General features: G+C 50.3%; 2 protein-coding genes across 4 annotated transcripts in view; both read left to right on the top strand.

Moving 5' to 3' along the window:
- The window catches only part of GARRE1 (granule associated Rac and RHOG effector 1), a 96,911-nt gene extending 89,797 nt beyond the window's left edge, over positions 1 to 7,114 (top strand). For all 3 annotated transcript variants that reach the window (XM_047788614.1, XM_047788613.1, XM_047788616.1), the window contains exons 11-14: positions 1,984 to 2,149; positions 3,063 to 3,200; positions 3,609 to 3,687; positions 4,447 to 7,114. In XM_047788614.1, the coding sequence (XP_047644570.1) occupies positions 1,984 to 2,149; positions 3,063 to 3,200; positions 3,609 to 3,687; positions 4,447 to 4,755 (692 nt within the window). In that variant the 3' untranslated portion in view covers positions 4,756 to 7,114. The remainder of the gene's footprint in view (positions 1 to 1,983; positions 2,150 to 3,062; positions 3,201 to 3,608; positions 3,688 to 4,446) is intronic.
- A 7,102-nt stretch (positions 7,115 to 14,216) lies between these two features.
- Positions 14,217 to 24,543, top strand: part of GPI (glucose-6-phosphate isomerase) — a 30,126-nt gene continuing 19,799 nt past the window's right edge. The window contains exons 1-4 of the mRNA XM_047793786.1: positions 14,217 to 14,939; positions 15,915 to 16,005; positions 16,354 to 16,422; positions 18,050 to 18,169. Coding sequence (XP_047649742.1) covers positions 14,818 to 14,939; positions 15,915 to 16,005; positions 16,354 to 16,422; positions 18,050 to 18,169 — 402 coding nt within the window. The 5' untranslated portion in view covers positions 14,217 to 14,817. The remainder of the gene's footprint in view (positions 14,940 to 15,914; positions 16,006 to 16,353; positions 16,423 to 18,049; positions 18,170 to 24,543) is intronic.

Raw genomic sequence — 24,543 nt, forward strand, 5'->3', positions numbered from 1 at the left:
GCTCCCTTGTTCTTGCTCTCCTTGCGGGGCGTGGTGTGGGGACCCCTGGTGATGTGGGGAAGGCAAACAGTTCCACCCTGCGGTGGAAGAGCAAGCCCACCTGGCTGACACCAGCTGAGGTGGACGCGGCACATTTTCTCAATTGCCAGTAAACAGTCTCTACACTTTCCGACAGTCCTGAAATTAAATCCAGAGTATAAATGATGTTTGGAAGAATTTTATCCATCTTTGATCTCTATCAAGGCCCAAATAGCCTTTATGTAGGAGTTTATGTAGTGTTTCCTTCTGGATGTTGCTTTCTGACCTTCAAGGCCTTAATGTAGCTTTCTGCAGATGTCACCCCAAGGGCATAAGGTGTACATAGCCCTTTTTGCAAATTAAGGTAGGGCATTTCAGACGGGTGAACTCCAGAAGGCACCCTCTCAGGCAGGGCCGGCCAGCAGAGGGCCCCCTCTGGACGTGCACACAGCCCGTGCTCTCCCCCGTGTGGACGTCTTTGTGCAGTGCACAAACGGCTCAGTCTCACGCAGCGCAGCGCTCCGGAGGCAGTGCCTGGGAGAACAAGCCAAGAGTGGAATTGAGCCCTGTTATCTTCCCCAACGTAAAGCTAAAAAGCATAACTGCTGGGTCATATTCAGCTTGTGACCTGTAGATATTTTCTTTCCACTCTTTTTCTTCGACTGTTTCTCGAAATGCCTCCTGAGTTGTTTTTTTCTCCTACTTGTACTGCCCTGCCTGTCCTTACTTCGTTCTATCCAGCATGTGTCCATCCCCTCTGTAATGCATTTTGGGGCGGCGACGGAGCGGGGCGGGGGGGCCATGACTGAGGCATGTAGAAGTTCCCAGGCCAGGGATCAAACCCGCACCACACCAATGACAACACCAGATCCTTAACCTACTGAGCCACCCAGGAACTCCTCCTTAATGCATTCTTAAATTTCATCTTCATTACAGTCTTACTATCTTCAAATTGAATGAGCAAGTCTGCCATCGGTAACCAGGAAAATACTGGATCAGAACTGAGCCCCAGGGGGAAGAGCGTGTATTCTCTATATGGCTGACCTTGATGCTTTCATAACTTCCAGGTTATCACTTGGAAAATCATCTTATTTTCTAAGTTATTAAGTATGTAGCACCAGACATTGGAAAATTTTAAAGTAACTAGTCTTTAAAATGCTGTGTTTTGGAGTTCCCACTGTGGCTCAGCAGGTTAAGAATATGACAAGTGGGGAGTTCCCTTCAGCAGTTAACAAACCCAGCTAGGATCCATGAGTATGCAGGTTCGCTCCCTGGCCTTGCTCATTGAGTTAAGGATCCTGCGTTGCCGTGAGCTGTGGTATAGGTCGCAGACATGGCTCGGATCCCACATTGCTGTGGCTGTGGTGTAGGCTGGCAGCTGTAGCTCCAATTCACCCCCCAGCCTGGGAACCTCCAAATGCCACGGGTGTTGCCCTAAAAAGCAAAAAAAAAAAAAAAAAAAGTGTGGCTGTGGCGTAGGCTGGCCCTAAGAAGAAAAAAAAAAAAACATTGTCATGACTAAAGCAGACCTTTTGTGTTCTCTTTCTGTCTTTGTTCACATTCAGCCTGCTCCGTCCTAGGTATAAACCTTCCTTCCTGCCCGTCCCTGTGCACACACCATACCCCATCTTCAGAACCATGTGCGGAAAGCCCCATCTCACCACATACAGCTACTGAGTAAACCCCGTGGCCCACTCTGGGCCACAAGCGTGGCACACCCTTTCACCACTTTCCTTCCTTCCTTTCTTTCTTTCTTTCTGGCCACACCTGAAGCATACAGAAGTTCCCAGGCCAGGGATCAAACCCACGCCACAACGTGACAATCTGTGGATCCTTAACTGTTCGACCACCAGGGAACTCACCTCTTTTCATTGTGTGTGTCACCAGCACATCCTCAGAAGGTAGGGAAGGAAACAAGAAGCCAGTCTGGCTCTAAACCCTCCTTATACCTTTGTCTTAACACAGTGGGTTCAGACCCTGAATTTGCACGCTATGTGGCAGGAGTGAGCCAGGCAATGCAGCAGAAGCGACAAGTTCAACACAGTCGTCGCCCAGGCAACCCCCGGGGCCACTGGCCGCCCATGGATGATACCCATCGGACCTGGCCTTTCCCAGAGTTCTTTGCAGAAGGGTGAGTGCTGAGTGTGGGAGGGAGGCTGAGTTTGGGACCCAGGTGTTCCCAAAGGGGCCTTTGTGCACTGTCATCAGGCAGTTCATTTCTAAGCCCCCATGTGAGAAGGGGGCACACGGTCAGATCTTCAGGGAGTCAGTTTTGTGACTGACTGTAGGGTGCCGAGTGGCATGTTGTGTCCTTGTGAACACAGCACTGGTATAAATTGAAGATTTCTGAGACAGACTCTTCTACCCTAGTAGACAGGATCTTATTTGATGCTGTTTATAAAGTAATCACATGATGAACGCGGTCTTTATGTTGAAATGAGCATGGCTATGAAACCTGTATGACTTATGAAATGTGATCATTTCGTATTGAAGCAAAGGTATATACTTCAGATCCCAGTGTACTGAGAGCGCTGTGCATTTTCATCATAACGGTAGCTGGGGAGTGCTTCTTTTATATCCCCTATTGCTCCCTAGTGAATAAACCCAGACAGCTCTAGAATGAATGTCAGGACTTCCTGCTGTGGCTCCATGGGTTGAGAATCTGACTGCAGCCGCATGGGTCGCTGCAGAGGTTCGGGTTCGATCTCCAGCCCAGGTGGTGGGTTGAAGGATCCAGCGTTGCCATAGCTGCAGCATAGGTCACAACGATTGCTCAGAATCAGTCCCTGGCCCGGGAACCATATACCATGGGTGCAGCCATAAAAAAATAAAGAAGTAAAGAAAAGAATTTCACATATAAACCACAGGCTTATGAGGAATTTTTAGAGGAAAGAGAGGGACGGGAGACCACTGCTGGGTCATGAGACGAGTGCAGGGTAAAGACAGCTCTTTTAGCGTTAGCGTGGGGGTGGGGGCTGGCCTTGGGCTGTCCAGCCAGTGTTCAGGCAGGGGGCCCGAGACCAGCGTCTCTCTTTGGCTTTCAGGGATGGCCTGCACAGCGGCTGGTCGGGTGCCCAGGGAGACTCCGCCAGCTCAAGTGACGAGACGTCCTCCGCCAACGGAGATAGCTTGTTCTCCATGTTTTCAGGGCCTGACCTCGTTGCTGCTGTGAAGCAGAGAAGGTATGAAGACATTTCTTAACCAAAGGACAGAGGGGCACATGAATGTGATCCATAGCTTATTCCTCTGAAAGCTCAGGAGCCCCGTCGCTCCCGGTCAAGCGTGTGCGAGAGAGGCAGCAGGCCTCTTCCAGCACTGTCATCTAGTCTGCGTCTGTTGAGTAAATTAACAAAAGGCCAGAGCTGGTGGACTCAGAGAACAGCTGGAACAGCCAGCTCCTCGCCTCATGCCCGCCACCCTCACCCTGGGGTTCCATGGCGACCGCCTTAGCTGCCTTCACGCAGCAGACCCAAGGCCTCCCCGCCTAGAATCAGTGCCTGGAGACACTGAGGCAGGCGGCTAGCGTGTCCCCTGGAGGGAAGCTAGGCAGGAACCCAGGCAGCCACTGCCCTGAGCTCTTGTTCTTTCAGGAAGCACAGCAGTGGAGAGCAGGAGACCAGCACGCTGCCATCACCGCCCCTTCTGACCACAGTGGAGGATGTGAACCAGGTATTGCAGGCCCTGCTCTGACCTCGGGGGCTGGCTTTACGGACCATGAGCAAGGTTCCAAAGCTTAACTTTTAAGAGGACCTGGGAGTTCCTATTGTGGCCCAGTGGTAATGAACCTGACTAGCATAAATGAGGACACAGGTTCAATCCCTGGCCTCGCTCAGTGGGTTAAGGATCTGGTGTTGCCGTGAGCTGTGGTGAAGGTCACAGACATGGCTCGGATCCCGCCTTGCTATGGCTGTGGCCTAGGCCAGCAGCTGCAGCTCCAATGCAACCCCTAGCCTGGGAACCTCCGTATGCTGCGAGTGTGGCCCTAAAAAGACGAAAAAAAAGAGGGCCTCAAAGCAATGAGGGGTTTTTTTGTAGTGAACAACTTTTTTCCTATGATTTTGTCTGAATGATTAGCCATCTCAGCTGACTCAAAGCCACATGTAGAGGAAGCTCAGGGGCTGTGCTGTCCAATAGGACAACCATTTGCCACTTGTAGCTACTTAACTTGAAATTAATTAAGTGGAAATAAAGTTTGAGGTCCTCAGTTGCACTAGCCACACACAGCGAGTGGCAGCTGCACTGGGCAGGGCAGCTAGAGAACATTTCCATCCCTGCAAATTCTATTGGCTGGAGCAGCTCCAAGACTGTGGAGAGGACTGGGGCTCTCACCCTGTTTCCTCAGTGGGAATAAGGACCACAGACCCTAGGAGGTGGGAAAAGATGGTACATTGTCATAAATGCCACTAAGAACCCTCTTCTGTCTCTCAGGATAACAAAACCAAAACGTGGCCACCCAAAGCCCCCTGGCAACACCCTTCCCCGCTGCCAGGCACCCTGCCTGGCCCAAGCGCACCACTCTATGGGGTCGCCAGCCCTGGCAGCCAGTGGAACGACACCATGCAGATGCTGCAGTCCCCAGTGTGGGCCGCCACCAGCGACTGCAGCGCCGCCTCCTTCACCTACGTGCAGACCCCGCCGCAGCCCCCGCCCCCACCAGCACACAAGGCAGCACCCAAGGGCTTCAAGGCCTTCCCCGGGAAGGCTGAGCGCAGGCCGGCCTACTTGCCCCAGTACTAACCCAGGCCGGCCGGCCCACTCGCCCAGAGCTGTTGAGGCCAACGTCCCCACCTTAGGGCTGACTAGCTGGCACCAGCCCCCCAGAGGACCAGTGCACCCCTGTCCAAGGGATCCTTGGGATGGAGGTGCTTGGCAGCTCCAAGCCTTTAAGGCCTGGCCTCTCAAAACTGCAGAGGCATCAGATCCCTGGAGGGCCTGCCGAAGACAGCGTTTTCTGATCCTCCTCAGGAAGATGCTGGGGGATCTTCGAGCTTCATAAGCACCTCCAGTGATTCCGATGCAAGTGGGCCGCAGGCCACACTTTGAGAAACACAGCTCTCAAGTTTGTAGTCCCACTGTGTGTGGGGAAGGCATCAGGCCTGAAGGCTGAGAGCAAAACTGACCATTCTTCAGAAACCCTCCCCTGACCCCTCCTTAACATGTTGAGTGATGACCACACCAATCACTGTATCTTACAGATATTTTTCATATAGATTTTTAGTTAAAATATCTCCTGCCTAAAATGCATTGAATATTTTAAGATAACAAATATAGAAGCTGGAGGTTTGTTCAACACTATTTTTATTTAAGCTTATACAAACTGAGCGAAGAATAGATTATTTGTGATCAGAAGCAGTCACCTGGGTTTTCTGTGGGTGGAAAGCCCCTCACCACCCCAGCAGCACCCAAGGGGTGCAGCCTTTACTGGATTTACAAAAGCAGGATGATAAAACTGATGTTGGAGCATAATCCTGATGGTGTGTGGAGATGAGCCAGCTGGCTGCTGTCCATGTGCAGGATAAAGCTATACCTTCCACCCTCAGATCCTTCCGCCCGTGGCCAGAGGCTTCGACAGTCTCAAAGCATGGGGGTGTGGTAAGGGGCTGCAGAGAGACACCTGCACTTGAAATTGCAGTAACTTTATGAGCTGGCTCCAGACAAACCAATTAAGATGTAGATAGGGATTAATTTAAAAGTTTGTTCTTTAAAAACAAAAACGAGAAACCACCTCATTTTCAGTTTAACATGTGCTATTAAATAGATAACATCCTGTGGATTTAGGGATATTTTCCAGCCAGAATGGATCCAGAAGAATTGAATGGTGCTTAAATTGAGAAATAATAAATATATCTATATAGACTAGACATATCCCACTGTATATTAATTGAGGTTACAGAAGTTCTTTATATAAAACTTATTTAAATTTTTCATATTTCATCTTTGAAAAAAGTCTAATTGAGAAAAATCCATAATATTTTCTGGTATGAAAGTTTGACAGTATTAATATTTTTTTTATATTTTCTTAAATCATTAAACCATTTTAATATATGTTAAGTACTAATAAATGGTTTATTCTTTCTAACTCCATGTAAGCTTTTCCAGCAAAGATTGTAATAACAGTTATGTTCTCATTTTTCTATGGATATAAGTAAATTTATATTTAAAATACCAAAAAGAATATATATATGTGTGTGTGTGTGTATATATACACACACACACATATATATGTATATGTATGTATGTATACACACTAATTCTAGAGGCCCCCTCGGGTGTCTGAGCCCAGCCATCGGAGTTTTTAGTACTGTGTTGCCAGGCTGTCGCCAGGCCTCGGGCGTTGTCTTTTGTGCTGTGTGGGGACGCCAGTGCTGCCTGTATTCATGATCCTCTCACCGTGGGTTCTGAACATTCACCTCACCATGTTTACAGAGAACTATTTTGTACATAGACTTCTTCAGGCACGTGCTTTGCACCAACCCTGCGTGGCTCTCGTCTGTGTTAGCTGTCACAGTGTGTGCACTAATCTCTGTTGATGTTGCCCGTGGCTGTTTTACTTGTAAGATGGTTTTTCTATTTCCTTCAGTAATGTGTCTACAATACGCCGTATTTCGAGTTCTGTTATACTGAAGTACTCTTGTTTTAATAGTGCCTCCCTAAAGACCTCATCCCGGACAGAGGTCAGTCCTTGATGCTCCAGCGCAGGTGACATCGACATTGCTAGCCGTCACTTCCCAGTCTGTTTTTCTCGATAAGGAAAGACATTTTATAATGGCATTTCCATGGGCTGTGAGACCGTGTGCAGCTGTTTGTGTGGGCTCCTTGTAGGTGCTGTGTTCTCAGCACCGCCTTGCTCTGAACACTGGTAATTCCAGGTGCTGCGCTCGGCAGAGGGGTCTCGCCAAAGCGCATGTGTGTGCGTGTGTGAGTGTGTGTGTCCTTTGCGTAGCTGGGCGTGGCTGCCTTGTTCGGGCATCAGCAGGACATCGTGTGATTAGTTACAACGCTTCCAAACTGGAACGCTACATTTTGTATCTTACTTTTAAAGCTCCTATAAGTAAAATAACTATTGGCTTTATTAAAAATATACATTTAATAATTATTTGTATCTCTGTTTAAAATGAACAACAGTAGATGCCATATCAGAAGCCCTGTCTGATTCATTACTTTGAAGAGCTGCATCCAAGTTGGTTTTCAGGTCAGCCTGTTCTGAGTCTGAGCCCTTGCAAGGGTAGTGGCACTGGGGGTATTAGGATGAGCTGAGGTGGGTAGGCAGAAAGCAGGACAACTACCGTACCTCTCCTGTTGGCTTCCCTAAGGCCACAACGAGAGGAGGCCTCTGTGGACAGAGCCGATGTCATGGTGAAGGAGGCTGCCTGGAAGGAGGAAAGCTCTCTCCCTGGGTTGTGGTCTGCCAGTGTGCACAGCCCACCAAGCCCGGGTGCTTGTGCCCGGCCAGCCCTTCCCAGGAGCAGACCCAGGGATGAGGTTTCCCCCATCTCTGCCAGGGACCCAGTCTCAGGGACAAGAAGGACTAGTCTCACTAGGTGATGCCGTCCTACTATGGAGAAGGAAAGATTGTAACATAGGACCCACAAGGCGGGGTGGGTTGCAGGAGTTTTTCACCTTATTTTCATTTACAGCAAGAAGCACTGGATTGAAACTTTTTTCATGAACTTAGGCAAATGGAGTAAGGAGGCATTAATGTATAACCTACCAGTATAAGTACCACGCAGGCTTCTTTCTGCTGAGATGCCCAGAAGCCGACTATAAGGACTAAGTCCCAGAGCCTTCTTAGTACACCTCAGGACAAGGCTGCTTAGTAAAGCCGTGTTGCATGAGTATGCTAAGGAATACGCTGGAAGTTCATATTAAAATGCTCACAGAGGAGTTTCCAGGTGGCACAGTGGGTTAAGGATCCCGCAATGTCACTGCTGTGGCACTGGTTAAGTCCCTGTCCTGGAAACTTCCACATGCTGCAGGTGCGGCCAAAAAAGATTTTTTTAATAAAAACTAACATTCTAGACAGAAAAATACATTTTATTCAAACTATTTAAAACTAGTACCTAAAAAAAAAAAAAGGAGTTCCCGTCGTGGCGCAGTGGTTAACGAATCCGACTAGGAACCATGAGGTTGCGGGTTCCATCCCTGCCCTTGCTCAGTGGGTTAACGATCCGGCGTTGCCGTGAGCTGTGGTGTAGGTTGCAGACGCGGCTCGGATCCCATGTTGCTGTGGCTCTGGCGTAGGCCGGCGCTACAGCCCCGATTCGACCCCTAGCCTGGGAACCTCCATGTGCCGCGGGAGCGGCCCAAGAAATGGCAAAAAGACAAAAATAAATAAATAAAACTAGTACATGATGGCTCTTCACCAATTTCTGATTCAGTACAGTGGTGGAGACAGAAGAGAAGTCCCATAGCCTCAGCTCCATGCCAGGTGGGTGGGGATGGAAGCAGGACAGATGTTCACCTGAACCTCAGGAGAGTCCTTGGGGGCTTTGGCTTAGCTGAGAAATAAAGCAGAACACACAGGCAGGGGAGGTCCTTATTAAGCCTCTGACCCTACTTTTCCACCTGGGGGATCCTGGGACAGTGGGTCTTCCAGCTCTCGGACTAGCTGAAACACTGCATCCCAACTGTGGTGCTGTGAAAGGATGGCCCTCTGTGAACTGTGTGACCCCTCTTGTGATCTACTTCCTGATCTGGAGACAAAGAAGAAACATACCCTTCCAAAGGCCAGCTCCTCGACTGCCAAAAAGCCATGTATGTGAACAATGTGACTTGTCAGGCTCCCCATTTGTCTGAGCAGGCAAACACTACGACGCAGTACGCGCTGCGAGCCTCCAGGGGGCGGTCGCTTCCTCGTCCGCGGTGCTCCTCGCCCGCGCACGCGCAGACCGCCCCACCCGGACTATGCGCACATGCGCGCACACGTCCATCCCAGACGTGCGGGTAAAGGCGTCTGCTAGTTCTCCGGTCAGCTGCCCTCGCTCCTCCCGGCTCGGAGACATGCGCATACGTGCGCCCTTGGACGTGCAAGCCCGCACGCAGACGCGTGCGCACCCCCTTCCCCCCACTACCTGTTAGGATCTCGCCTTCCCTGCGTAGACACGTGCGCGCCGCCCCTCGGGAGAGCAGGGGACAGCGCGGGAAGATCCGCGGAGTTCTCGCGAACCGCGATTCTTCGCGCTTTCTTGGTAACTCTGACTCAGCACCCTCTGTGGGTGCGCCTCCCTGGAACAGCTCGCGAAAATCCGTCAGCGTGTATCACCTCACACATAACCTCCTTCAAATTTGGGCCCCAGAACTTCTGCCGCCCTGTCCCTGAACTTCCTTTGCCCTTGTCCCGGTGTGATCCCTTAGTCTCCAGGTCCTGCCTAACCCCTGTCCAGCCGCCCCGATTTAAGCCCTGACTTAACTTTACCCTTCGATCCATTTCTCTCTCCCAGGTGATGCCATCTTAATGAGGCACTTGAAGGTGCCTGCCACTGGAGCAGTCTCTTGAATTTTCTGAGCCAGATTTATTTTTGATTGTGGTTGTCAGCCTCTTGAAGCCTCCAAGCTTCCCTTCCCTCGGATTATGACCCCTAAAATGTGCGGTTTGCACGCAGGGCTTGATATAGCATATGGTGCTGAGTGTGGTGATGGTGGTAGAAATACAGGTGTAGCTTTTGTCAGAATATAAAATTACCTTAATATTTTTCCACACCACAGACCCCACACACACCCCATACTCTAATGTCCGATCACACTGCCACCAGTGCCCCTTTCCTGGTGGCTTTCTCCCCACTGCCCTACATAGATCCTTAGATCTAATCAAGGAGACCAGTGTTAATCCAATGGTTGAATTCTCCTGCCTCTGCCTTTGCCCTTGCTGCTGTCCTCTCTGTTGGAGGTGCCATTCTTGGCCAATTCCACTTGTAAAATTCTACCCAAACATCAGATGTAATATCATTAAGGCCTAATTGATGTTAAAACAGGGCTGGGATGGTGGGGAGAGAAAGGAGGGACTGCCCACACTTTGCTGCACATTTTTCCTAAAGCTGAAGAGTCAGAAAGTGGCAGGCAGGACAGGGTTGTGATTAAGAACAAGGCTCAAGGGAGTTCCTGTTGTGGTTCGGGGGTAACACACCCGACTAGTATCCATGAGGACTCGGGTTCAATCCTGGCCCCCATTCAGTAGGTTAAGGATCAGGTGTTGCCCGGTCACAGATACAGCTTGGCTCTGATGTGGCAGCGGCAATGGCTGTGGCATAGGCCAGCAGCTCTGATTTGACCCCTAGCCTGGGAATTTACATGTGTCACAGGTTCGCCGACACCCCCCAAAAAAAATCCAAAATCCAAATCCAGCTGCAGTGGCTGGGGTCGCTGCGGAGTGGGTTCGATCCCCAGCCCTGGTGCTGTGAGTTAAAGGATCCAGTGTTGCCGCAGCCTCAGCTTGAATTCACTCCCTGGGCCAGGAACACCCCCATGCGGCCATTAAAAAAAAATCCTCAGGTGATTCTCTACTTAGTAGCAAAGTGGCTATTTTTGGATTTCTTAACCTGTCTGTCAAATGGGGAGGACAAGAGGATGTCCCTCCTGGGGCTGCTAGGAGGGTTGTGAGGGAGAGAATTTAGCATAAGGCTCTACACACAGTCATTTGGCAGGAGTAATGGTGTTAAAGTAATGGTTACTTTCTTAGCAGTTGGATGATGAATGGCTTTCAATTAATAACAGTCCTTCTTTGTGCTACCCCTTCTTGCATTTTCTCTCCGTAGCTACTGTGAGTTGTGGCCCTCCAGAGAGGAACCTAGTTTTCTGCTAATATGAAAAAATCCAGGAGTTCCCATCCTGGCTCAGCAGAAACAAATCTGACTAGCATCCATGAGGACGCTGGTTCGATCCATGGCCTCTCTCTGGGGGTCAAGGATCCAGTGTTTCTGCGAGCTGTGGTGTGGGTCACAGACGCGGCTCGGATCTCATGTTGCTGTGGCCGTGGTGTAGGCTGGCAGCTGCAGCTCCGATTTGACCCCTAGCCTGGGAGCCTCCATGTGCCACAGGTATGGCCCTCAAAAGACCAAAAAAAAAAAAAAAAAAAAAAATCCACGTAACTTTGGAGTTTCAAAATACAATGTTAAAATATTGGGGCAATCTGGGATTATCTGGGAAAATCTGGAGTAACTGAACCTGCTGCGAATCACAGAGGTCAAACCACTGGAGGTATACTTTTTAACTGAATGTTAAAAAGAAGATGAAACCCTCATGGGGTTCCCTTCATGGCTCAGCAATAACGAACCCGACTAGGATCCATGAGGACCAGAGTTCAATCCCTGGCCTCGCTCAGTGGCTTAAAGGATCTGAGTTTCTCCTGCTAGCATCAGGTCCCAGGAAAGGACTCATTTGGCTGGCTTAGGTCATGTGTTCATCTCTGATGCAATCGTAGAAGCAGAGGAGGAAAGCCAAGACTGGGAGGCACTGGTTTTGGACAAAGACAACAGACAAAGAGACATCCCTGTGGTAACCAAAAAGAGCCTGCTAGAAAAAGGGAGATAGTGGCTACTCTTGGGCTAGAGTCATGGGAGGACTCATGGGGCAAGTGGATGATGGGACAGTGGCTGCTCAGACTGGCCCCCTTATTGGATGAAGTTTGTTCTGAAACACAGGATTGAGGGGGTGAGAATGCTGTTCTGGGCAGACAGGTAACTTGCTTGCATGGGAGACTCTGGTTGGAGTGCTTCCCAGGAACTCTAGTAAGAACAGATGCTGTTTAGCACAAGTCATGATTGTGCCAGGTCTGGGAAACCCAGTTAAATCTCAGAGGTAAAGAGGATCAAAGCTCTGGGTAAATAAGGGCCATGTGGACAGGACTGTTCCCTGCAAAATCCTGTGACCATTCATTTCTTCAGTCTTTGGCCCCTCTTTTTTTCCCTTCTTCTTTTTAAAATTATTGTATTTGGAGTTCTCTTCGTGGCACAGTGGAAACGAATCCGACTAGGAACCATGAGATTGCAGGTTCAATTCCCGGCCTCGCTTAGTGTGTGAAGGATCTGGCATTGTGTGAGCTGTGGTGTAGGCCGGCAGCTGTAGCTCCAATTAGACCCCTAGCCCGGGAACCTCCATATGCCAAGGGTGCGGCCCTAAAAAAAAAAAAGAATAAAAAATTATTTTATTTTTTTTATTTTTAGGGCCGCACCCTTGGCATATGGAAGTTCCCGGACTAGGGGTCAAATCGGAGCTACAGCTGCCAGCCTACACCACAGCCACAGCAACTGGGGATCTGAGCCGCGTCTGCAACCTACACCACAGCTCACGGCAACGCCGGATCGTTAACCCACTGAGCAAGGGCAGGGACTGAACCCGCAACCTCGTGGTTCTTAGTCGGATTCGTTAACCACTGCGCCACGACGGGAACTCCCTTTTTTTTTTTAATTGCCGCACCCACAGCATGCAGAAATTCCAGAGCCAGGGATCAAACCTGCACCACAGCAGTGACCCAGGCCACAGCAGTGACAATGCTGGATACTTAACCTACTGAACCACCATGGAACTCCTCCTTCTTTACCTTTAAAAACTCAAATAATTCTGGGCAGAGAGAGAATAGGCACTTGCAGAGGCCAGAGGTGGCAGTGACTGTGTGGAGCTGGGAGATGGGCCAGAGGAAGCCCTGGGGAGGCCTGGGACTGCAGAGGAGGGAGCACACTCCTGAATGCATATGGATGGCCTTCCTGGGGGAACTGGGTGATGGAGAATCTCAGTTTGAGTGCCCAGTTCTTGGACCTCTTCTCTCTGACTGTATTTACTCCCTCTCACCCAGACTTCCATCTAGGCTTTTAAGTTCAAATGCTATCTTTTGGAGTTCCCGTCATGGCTCAGTGGTTACCGAGTGCAACTAGGAACCATGAGGTTGCGGGTCCAATCCCCGGCCTTGCTCAGTGGGTTAAGGATCCAGTGTAGGTTGCAGACTCGGCTCGGATCCTGCGTTGCTGTGTCTGTGGTATAGGCCAGCAGCTACAGCTCCGACTGGACCCCTAGCCTGGGAACCTCCATATGCCGAGGGAGCAGCCCAAAGAAATAGGCAAAAAGGCAAAAGAAAAAAAAACCAAAAAAACAAAAAACCGCAAATTCTATCTATTCACCATGACTCCCAAGTTTTTCCTCCTGCTTGAACCATCTCTCTTCATACTCCAGTCATAAACACCCAGCTCAACACCTCCACTAAGATGTCTAATATGTTTTGAAAACTTAACATGTCAAAAAGCAAGATCATGGGAGTTCCCATCATGGCACTGCAGAAATGAATCCAAATAGGAACCATGAGGTTGAGGGTTCAATCCCTGGCCTCGCTCAGTGGGTTAAGGATCTGGTGTTGCCACAGCTGTGGAGTAGGTGGCAGAATTCAGCTTAGATTCAAACCCTGGCCAAAAGGGGAAACAAACAAACAAACAAACAAAAAAACCTTGATCTTTCCCCTAAAACTTGCATTTCTCCAAGATGAAATGGTGATTCCATTTTCCCAGGAACTCGGGTAAAAAACTGGATATCGTTATTGACTGTTCTTTTTCTTTCTCTTATTCTTCACTCAATATATCTAGGTCACCACACCCAACTTCTCCTACCCTGACACCTTCATTCCTGGGTTAAATTATTGCTTCACTGTCCCATCTGTTCTCCGTACTTCCATGTCTACTGAATTGTGGATCTGATCCTTTGTAAAACATGTCAGATGATGTCCCGCCTTTCCTTAAACCCTTCAATGGCTTCCCATCTCTCTTAGAATAAAAACCAAAGTTCTCACAATGACTTGTTGCCTTCCTTCCCTCTCTGACCTCATCTTTTATTGCTTGCCCTTCATTCACTCCAGCCACACTTGCCTCCTTCTGTGGCTGAGCCATCTAAGCATGCTCTCTGTGGGAATTTTGCAGTTGCTCTTCCCATTGTCTGAACACTTCTCCCCCAGTTAGCCAGCTGGCTTGCCTCCTCACCTTCTTTAGGCTTTGGCTCAAATGCCACTTTTTTTTTTGTCTTTTGGGTTTGTTTTTTCCTTTGTTTTGTTTTGTTTTGTTTGTCTTTTTGCCATTTTTTGGGCCGCTCCCGCGGCACATGGAGGTTCCCAGGCTAGGGGTCGAATTGGAGCTGTAGCCACCGGCCTACGCCAGAGCCACAGCAACGCGGGATCCGAGCCGCGTCTGCAACCTACACCACAGCTCACGGCAACGCCGGATCGTTAACCCACTGAGCAAGCGCAGGGACCGAACCCCAAACGTCATGGTTCCTAGCCGGATTCGTTTCCGCTGCGCGACGACAGGAACTCCCTCAAATGCCACTTCACTAGTGAATTTTCCATTGACCATTCTATTCAATATTGCAACCCCTATTCCCAGCTTTCCTTTTCTCAGTAGCACTTACCAGCATCTGACATGCCATACGTCTTACTTGTCACATATGTATCTGCAACACCTATAACACTGCCTGGAACATGGAAGGTGTTGCGTGAGTGAATGAATGAACTAATGAAGCAGGCCGGGGCCAAGGGGGCTCGGCCTCTGTTCCCCAGTCACTTCCAGGCAGAGGTCGGCAGAGAGGCAGCGCAAGTGGCCGCCTGGTGTCAAGAAGGACGAGACGTCCCCAGCCACTGCTGCTGACCAAGTCTTCCCCGCGCAGGCGCCGACAGAAGGGCAGAGGGCCGGGCCGGGGCGGGGCCGGGGCGGGGCCAGGCTCCTGCGCCATAAAGTCCGCTGGGCGCCTCCCGCCTCCGCCTGCAGCGCGCCGCCCGCCCCGCTTCCTCGTTCGCGTCCGCAGGGGTCCGTGTTCCCAGCCGCTCTCGCCATGGCTGCACTCACCCAGAACCCGCAGTTCAAGAAGCTGCAGACCTGGTACCACGAGCACCGCTCTGACCTCAACTTGCGCCGCCTTTTCGAAGGGGACAAGGACCGCTTCAACCACTTCAGGTGCGCGCTCGCGGCCAGGGGTGGGATGCGGCTCGCGGGGTCCCGCTGTGCAGGACCAGGGCCGGGAGGGCGGGGTGGCGGTCCCCGGGGGGCCCCCCGGCGACGAATCCCGGTCCAGGCCCAGGCCGCACTTCGTCCTTGACGCCTCCTTGAAGCAGGTTTCCGGGTGCTCGCCGGAGGTCTCGGGCCCGGCTGCTTAGTCATGAGGAGTGGGCCCCTGCGCCGCTTCCCCTCCTCTGTGGCATCTTTCTCCCGTTCTCCCCTCACCCCATCCCCCGCCAGTCCCGCTAGGCCATTGAAGCAAGCCATCCTTCCCCGTTGTGAGCAAGGGCCCTCGCTGACGCAGCACGGGCGGAAGGGCTGCCCACTTCCACCCGGTCCTGGACTGGGGACCATCTGCGGGGTGCGGCAGGGTGGGGCGGGGGGAGGTTGTGGGGAGCCGCGGTGGAAGGGTGGAGAGGCGGGGGGGTGATTCCTGTCCAGGAGGCTAGGGTCAGATGCCCATGAAGGACCCAGGAAAGGAAGAAATCTTGAGGGGCAGGAATGGTCACTGGTGCAGGTGTTGGGGAGGGGAGGTCTGTGGCTCCAGGCTGGAAGTCCCTGATGGCCAGCCCTGTTATCTAGGTCCTTTGCTGAGTAAGCTCAGTTGCAGAGTGGAAGCTCTGGGAGGGAGTGGTCACTCCCTGGCCTAGGCAGGCGCGGCACACCCAGCTCTGCCTTCCCATCCCCCAGCTCAGTTTTAGCAGAGGGAAGGCACCTCGGGGGTCTGCATCTTGTTCTGTGGGGCTGGCCCCTTGCAGTGTGCTGCTGCTGCAGCAGGTCAGCTTGGTGGGTGTGCAGGTGACAGTTGACACCACTGCGCTGGCCAGCTGAGGCATGTTTGGATTTGGCACAGGGAGGATGTTTTTTTTGGAAGCATCTCTGGTCAGGGAGCAGGCTGGGGTGGTGTCAGCAGCTTCTGCCATCTTTCTGCAGCTTGAACCTCAACACCAACCATGGCCGTATTCTGTTGGATTACTCCAAGAATCTTGTGACGGGGGCTGTGATGCAGATGCTGGTGGACCTGGTAATGTTCGGCTGATGGAGGCTTGACCTGCGACCCACAGTGTGGTGGGCTCCTGGAGCCCCCAGGTCCTTGAGCATGTTTATGTCTTTCTCAGTGGACCTCAGCAATTGCTTCTGTGCCCCTCCCCTGGCTCGGGTTCTGACCAGCAGCATCCCAGGGGACCTAGTGCCTGATGTCTGAGCAGACTCTTCCCAGGCAGGGGTGGAGGCTGGGGGGGGGGGGAGAAGACACCCAGACTGTAGCCATCTGTCAGCCCCATTGGGGGCTGCACCAAGCCTTGTACTTGGGGGCTTGGACTCTCGGGGGCCAGCGTGGGTAGGACCAGGCCTCAGTGTCTTCTCTTCTCAGGCCAAGTCCAGGGGTGTGGAGGCTGCCCGGGAGCGCATGTTCAATGGCGAGAAGATCAACTTCACCGAGGTAAGCAGGCTGGTAGACGGCAGATGCTGCATACCCTCTGCAGCCTCTTCCGTCCCTTGGGGGTTCATCTGACTGTTAGCAGCATCACCCTGTGTCTACACCCCGCCTCTTAGGCAATACTTTTGCTTAATGAGAGGCCCCAAAGGCCTATTTCCTCAAGTGAGTTGCAGGGCCTTGGTGAGCATGGGATAGCTCTCGGTGTGGGCTGGGAACAGCAGTTCTCAAGCCTGCAGGGAGAGGGCTTCTCAAGGCATGCTCAGGGAAGTTAACTGGATCTGTCCCTTTTTTAAATTTTATTTCAGAGTATACTTGATTTAAAACATTAGTCTCAGGTGTACAGCAAAGTGATTCAGTTATACATTTACATATATCCATTCTTTTTCAGATTCTTTACCCATGTTGGTATTACAGAATATTGATTAGAGTTCCCTGTGCTATACAGTAGCTCCTCGTTGATCATCTGTTTTTTATATATAGTAGCATGTATATGCTAATCCTAAAGTCCTAATTTATCCCACACCCCATGTTTCCCCTTTCGTAACCATAAGTTTGTTTTCAACTCTGTTTTGTCTTTGTTGCAAGTTTTATAAATGAAAAGAAGGTCTGTATTAAAAGATCAGCCTCCTCAGTGAGAAGAATCAACAGGAAGCTACCGCAGGGCTAGGCCTTGGCCACCCTGTGCTGTGAAAGCCTGGAGGCATAAGAATCACTGAGCTCTCAGTGTCAGCCTCATGAGGTTTTTAATCCTCCTTATACACAGGAGGAACCTGAGACTCAGAGGTCAAGTCACTTATCCAGTGTCATTCTGTAAGTGGCAGGGCCACAATTCAAACACACCCTGTCTTTCATTGGTGGGTTAGGCTGAGGGGGGCAATCAAGGAGGGCTTCCTGGAGGGGTACATTTGCTATGGACTGTGGCACAGGAGTGAGGTCGGGCAGTGAGGCAGCGAGCCTCTCCCTGGGTTGGAGTCCCAAGAGCATCTCTTCCTATCCACCTGGAATGCCAGACCTGTTTCTTTCAAGGACTCCTCTGCTGCCTCCAGTTGGATGGGACCGTTGTTGCACTCTCATGACAGGGCCAGCTGCCTGGCACCTATCACAGACTTCGGGTTTGTTTTTTGATGGTGGGTGGGATGGGACCCTTGGTGAGGGAAGCTTGAGTTGCCTGCTTTGCTCCCCTCCCAAGGGGTGAGGACACATTTCAAAAGGTGCCAACAAGCATGTCCCTTCAGCAGGAAGGTGAGACTGGGCTTTGTGAGCCTGGGTCCTCTAGCCATTTATCACTTGTCTCTGACCTGTGTGGTCACCATTCTGCCTTGGCTCACTCTGCTCAGCTTTCCTTGACTTTTCCCACCATGCACATCTGTGGGTCCTCGACCTCTCTCTGCGGGACATGAGGGGACAGCACATGCCTTGCCTCCGCCTCGGTCCTGGGATGGTCGCTCCTTCCATGAGCACACGATGGGTTCTCAGTCTGAAACCATGGTACTGACAGAGACCTTAGGACCTGCGTGTCCAGCGGCTAAGGGACAGAGCTGACTTTTGGGGCCACGCAGCATCATGCCCAGCTGGGAGCACAGCTGCCCGGGGGTGGGAGGGCCTTTCACACGCTGACTCTCGCCCCCAGGATCGGGCGGTGCTGCACGTGGCCCTGAGGAACCGGTCAAACACACCCATTCTAGTGGACGGCAAGGATGTGATGCCAGAGGTCAACAGGGTCCTGGAGAAGATGAAGTCTTTCTGCAAGGTACGCAGCTGCGGGCTGGGCTTCCCCTGGGCCGTGTGTGTGCTTGTGTTTTGGAACCCGTGCCCCTGATGGGCCACCACGCCACTCTCCTTGGAGAGAGGACTCAAGCTGTAGCTGCAGCCTGACGTGGGGCGGTCCGTGTGATTGCTGGTCGTGGGGGCTCTGCCGAGGCATGGGTTTCCCTAGGGAATCCACCACTGGCAGCAGTGGAGCAGCCTCCTTCCTGACCTGTAATGCCCATGGGCTCCTGGTTACCTTCTGGCGAGCTCAGAGATCTGAACAGAAAAGTGAGGCCCCTGAGGGGGTGGGATTGTGGGGAAGGGTCTTGCTTTTTCTGACCTCTTTAAGTCATGTGCCCATATTGCCTAGTCTAGAACTAGACAAAATTTAAAACTTAAAACATTTTTTTTTCTTTTTTAATTTTTCTAACAAGGATTTTTGGGCCCTGCTCTGGAGATTCTGATTTGTAGGAATGAAGTGGGGCTCAGGAATCTTTTGTTTTTGTCCATGCCAGGGATTGAACCCGTGCCACAGCATTGACAGGGCTGATCCTTAACCCAATGAACCACCAGGGAACTCCTAAATCTTAAAATTTTCTTGACTGCACCCCAGCCAATTCTCCAGAAGCAGTCTTTATAATATTTACTGTAAAATAGTCCAGAAGTTACCTGTGCGGGTACCAGCATATATGTACATCTGTATATATCTGTTGTCTTTTCTTTAAAACACAAAGCACACGTGTGTATACACACATACACATACAGGTTCATTTTCACTAACTCTTCTGCAGCTTTTCCCTGTGTCAGTGTTAATGCACATAACTGTGCCTCCTTTCCCTGCACGGGGGTGGAGGGGTTACCTCAGACAGCTAGAGATTTCCCCACATCAACCACTGTTGCCTCAGGAGCAGTTCTGCAAGAGTCGGTTGATGTCTTCCAGCCTGGACTGCAAGGGTGACAAATGCGGGCTGGCCTGGCTGTGTGGGCGTGGGTGTGCCTATATTCGTGGGCTATGCATGCTCTGGGAGTGATCATTTAGGCGCTGGTTCGTTTTTCCCGGAGAGCAGTGGCCGCCACACGTGGCTGGTCAAAGTCCGATTGCTTTGGTTGAGAGCCATCTTCAGACCTGAAATGCCAGGAGGTGATCAGGGCAGCTGGCAGCTGAGTGAGTGGGCCTTCCCAGGGTGAGGAAGGCTTGGGATCCTGATGGGACGCTGGATTCCCTCATGTTCTTGAACCGCAGTTGGTGCTTGTGATGGGCTTTGGGTAAAGGGAAGGAAGGAGCATTTCCAGCTGTTTGCTGTGAGCGGCAGAGGTGATGTGCCTCAGAGGCCTGGTGCTCTTGTGGTCCACCCCGGTGTGCCCAGGCCTGCCATGTGCAGTGTGTGTGACACTGGCCTTCTGGGGAGCCGATTTCATGAAAGCCTTCCCTTGTGGCTGGCTGCTACCTAACTCAGACCCATGGGGTATTTATAGTTCAGAAAAGCTGCTGAATAGCCGAAATTCCTTGGTGAGCAACTCTCTCCGTGGCTGTGCTCTCAAAAGTTCACCAGGATTGGATGAGGATGTTCATGGGGACATCGATTATGGTGGCAAAAACTGAAAACAGCCTGAGCTCTTTATCAGAGGACTGCTCACTGAAATCCATGTGTGTTCATCTGCTGTATCCTGGGCACTGTTAGGAATTAAGGAGCTGCAATTGTATTGATCTGCTCTGCTGTTCAGGATATACTATTATGCTGAAAAAGGAAGTTGCAGAACTAGTGTGTGTCACAAGACCCTATGTGGTCAAATAAAGGGTGTGTGTAGTTATAATAGAAACAAAATTTCCCCTCTAGGATGCTTTATAACAAAATCAGTGGTGAGATTGAGAAGCTGAGCAACTTTTTTCTCTGTATTGACAGAAAATTACTCATGGCAATTGATTACTCTTTTTTTTTTTTTTTTTAATCTTTTTGGCTGCACCTGAGGCATGTGGAAGTTCCCAGGCCAGGGATGGAACCCACACCACAGCAGCGAATGGAGCCACAGCAGTGATAATGCCAGGTCCTTAACCTGCTGAGCCACAGGGGAACTCAGCGATTGATTACTTTATTATTGAAAGAAATAAAGGTTACTGGGTGTTGTTAGTTTGAGCAAAGCCATGTTTACTAGTTTTCTATCGATGTGTAACAAATTACTCAAAAATTTAGCAGCCAAGGAGTTCCCATTTTGTCTTAGTGATTAACAAATCTGACTAGGAACCATGGGGTTGCAGGTTCGATCCCTGGCCTCATTCAATGGGTTAAGGATCCGGCGTTGCCATGAGCTGTGGTGCAGGTTGCAGATACGGCTCGGATCCTGCATTTCTGTGGCCCTGGCGTAGGCCGGCAGCTACAGCTCCGATTCGACCCCTAGCCTGGGAACCTCCATATGCCGCAGGAGCGGCCCTAGAAAAGGCAAAAAGACAAAAAAAAAGAAAAGAAAAATTAGCAGCTGGAAATAGCAGCCATCATTTCTATTGACAGGTTGTGGTACAGGTTTCATGATGTATTCATCTGAAGGCTTGATGGGGGCTGGAGGATCTGTTTTCAGGAGAGCTCACTAGAAATTAGTGCTGACTTTGGGGAGGCTTTAGTCCCTCACCTTGTGGACCCCTCCACAGGTTATTTGAGTGTCCTCATGACAAGGTAGCTGATTTCTCCCAGAGCAATTAATCCAAGAGAAGGTAAGGCATGGTGCCTCAAAGTTTTTTATTACCTTGAACTAGCATGAAAAACTACTCTTTGTCTCTGTAATACCCTGTTGGTTGTACAGGTCAGCCCTGATCAGGGTGGGAAGAGACCACACAAGGACACGAAAGCAGTGCCAGGATGGGAGGTTTGTTGGGAACCCTCTTGGAAGTTGGTTATTGTAGTCTGCTTTCTGGCTCCCAGGGATTCATCATTTTCCATACATGTGCAAAACACCCCATTCACCTTCTCTTAAGGCCATATCCTATCACAATATCAGCTAGAAGTCAAGAACCTCATAATCTAGGAGTTCCCCTCGTGGCGCAGCGGAAACAAATCCGACTAGGAACCATGAGGTTGCGGGTTCGATCCCTGGCCTCACTCAGCGGGTTAAGGATCCGGCGTTGCTGTGAGCTGTGGTGTAGGTCGAAGACATGGCTCGAATCTGACTGTTGCTGTGGCTGTGGCATAGGCCAGCAACTGTAGCTCCAGTCAAACCCCTAGCCTGGGAACCTCCATATGCTGTGGGTGTGGGCCTAAAAAGCAAAAAAAAAGCAGCAGCAGCAGCTCATAATCTAAATTAGGTAGAGATGTATCTATTTTCTTTTTCTTTTTTTTCTTTTTCTTTCTTTTTTTTTTTTTTGTCTTTAGAGTCTGCAGCCTACGCCACAGCTCACAACAACGCCCAATCCTTAATCCACTGAGCAAGGCCAGGGATCGAATCTGCGTCCTCATGGATGTTCGTTGGGTTCGTTAACTGCTGAGCCATGACAGGAACTCCTATATTTTCTTTAGTACAACTCAAATACAGTTCCTTTTGATCTGAAGATCTGTGAATTAAGTAAACAAGTTAGTTACCCTGACACACCCACCATACAGTGGTGAGATAGGCATAGGATAACTGATGCAGAATAATTCCTTGTCACAAAAGGAGGAGAGCGGGTGGCTCACAGGAATCCTTGGTCCAAAGCAATTCCACAAACCAGCAGAACACATGTAGGCAGCTTCTTGTTTAGGACTCAAGGCCTAAGAATCATTCCTTGAGGCTTTTGGCTTTGCCTTTATTTATCCTTTTTTTGTTTGTTTGTTTTTTAGGGCTGCCCCAAGGTATATGGAGGTTCCCAGGCTAGGGATTGAATTGGAGCTACAGCTGCCGGCCTACACCACAGCCATAGCAGTGCGGGATCTGAGCCAGCTCTGCGACCTACACCATGACAGCTTCAGATCCTTGACCCATTGAGTGAGGCCAGAGAGCGAACCCGAAACCTCATGGTTCCTAGTCGGGTTTGTTTCCACTGTGCCACATCAGGAACTCCTTATTTATACTTTTTGCATAAAATGTTGTCTGTATTTGCAACTGCATAGCTTTTTCAGCCTGCTTACTGCCTGTAGAAATGTGGGGTTTTATTTTTATTTTATTTTATTTTATTTTTTGTCTTTTTGCTATTTCTTTGGGCCGCTCCCGCGGCATATGGAGGTTCCCAGGCTAGGGGTCTAATCGGAGCTGCAGCCACCGGCCTACGCCAGAGCCACAGCAACTCGGGATCCGAGCCGCGTCTGTGACCTACACCACAGCTCACGGCAACACCGGATAACGCCGGATCGTTAACCCACTGAGCAAGGGCAGGGACCAAACCCGCAACCTCATGGTTCCTAGTTGGACTCGTTAACCACTGCGCCACAACGGGAACTCCCCTTCTGAAACTTTTCTTAGTGGGCCCTGGATTTGAACTTGGCCAAAGGATCCACCTCTTAATTTTAGCTTCAGTCGTTGCCTGGAGTGGCTGGGAATTCTGAATTCCTGGCTTCTTTTTGTTTAAAAGTTCTTCCTTAAGCTTATTTCCCTCCTCCTACATTTTTATTGTAACCACGAAGAAGCCAAGCAGTTCTTATAACACAGCCTGAAAATCTCTGTAGATCATCCAGATCATGATTAGATACGTCTTTTACTTTCCCCAGGAATTTCAGGCAACTGTGTTATTAAACTTGGCCATCACTACATAACAAGAATTCTCTTTGCTACAGTTCCCAGTAATGCTTTCCTCCTGTTTCTTTAAATCCGCACCAGCAGCCCCCTCAAGGACTATTACACTTCTGCTAACAGTCTCTTCCAATGTTTTTCAGGCTTTCACTAACTCTCTCAAGGTCCTTTGAGTTTATACCCACATTTTTAGCTTTTCGTTAGGATAATACCCTACTTCTTATACCAAAATCTGCACTAGTTATTTGTTGTTCTATAACAAGTTTCACCAAAACATGGCTTAAAATAGCAGTTAAATTTTCTGTCTTGAAGAGTTTCTGTGGGTCAGAAATTCAGGCTTAACTGGTTGGTCTTGGTGTGGGGGTGGGGGGGGGTCCCTCTCTTAAGGTTGTACTCAAGATGTTGGCCAGGGTTGGGAGTTCCGCTTACAGTTCAGCGGGTTAAGAACCCAGCTAGCATCCATGAGGATGCGGGGTCAATCCCTGTTCCCACTCAGTGGGCTAAGGATCCAGCGTTACTGAGAGCTGTGGTGTAGGTTACAGACGCAGCTTAGATCCCGCATTGCTGTGGCCGTGGTGTAGGCCTGCAGCTGCAGCTCCAATTCGACCCCTAGCCTGGAAACTTCCATAGGCCTCGGGTGTGGCCCTAAAAAGACACACACACACACACACAAAGTTGGCCAGGGTTGTAGTAATTTGAAGATTTAATGGATTCTGGAAGATTCCCTTCCAAGATGGTTCCTATTCATGGATGGTGAGTTGGAAGAAGGCAACCACACAGGCTTGTTCATATGACTAAGTCTCCTCACAACATAGCAGATGACTTCCCCCAAAGTGAGCAATCCAAGAGAGCCAGGTGGAAGCAGCGTGGTCTTTTACAACCAGCTTCTGAAGTCACACTCCCTGGTTTTCACAGTATCCTAGTGGATGCACACGTCAGCCCTCTACAGCGTGGGGGACTTGACAGTGGTGAGAACACCGGGAGGCAAGAATCCCTGGGGTCCATGTGGAGGTTGGCTGTATGTCTGGCATGCTTGTCTCTGGTACAGAGCAGTCACGGTGGTTGGCATTTCACATCTCTGGGCCTCTGTCATGTTAGGTTCTGGTGAAAGATCACACTTGTTTTACACATTCTGGCAGTGTTGCTGTGAGGGTGGGGCTGTCCCTCCCACCTTCTAATGATGAAAAAGGGGAGTTCCCACGACTCTGTAAATCAACTATAATTTTAAATAGATAAATAAATAAATAAATAAAATCCATTTAAAAAAAGAAAAAGGGTCAGTTGGAGTTCCCGTTGTGGCTCAGTGGAAAGGAACCTGACTAGTATCCATGAGGATGCGAGTTCGATCCCTGGCCTCTCTCAGTGGGTTAAGGATCCGGCTTTGCCGTGAGCTGTGGTGTAGGTTGTAGACGTGGCTCAGGTCCTGCGTTGTGGCTCTGGTGTAGGCCAGCAGCTGCTGCTCCGATTCAACCCCTAGGCTGGGAACTTCCATATGCCATGGGTGTGGCCCTAAAAAAGCAAAAAAAAAAAAAGAAAAAGGAAGAAAAAACTAAAGGGGAGTTTCCTGGTGGTCCAGTGGTTAGGACCTGGCACTTTCACTGCTGCAGCCCAGTTTCAATCCCTGATCTGGGAACTGAGATCCCACAGGAAGCCTCTGTTCTTTGTGGGGAAAGGAAGGAAGAA

The sequence above is a fragment of the Phacochoerus africanus genome, chromosome 8, assembly GCF_016906955.1.
Source record: "Phacochoerus africanus isolate WHEZ1 chromosome 8, ROS_Pafr_v1, whole genome shotgun sequence".
Classification (NCBI taxonomy): Eukaryota; Metazoa; Chordata; class Mammalia; order Artiodactyla; family Suidae; genus Phacochoerus; species Phacochoerus africanus.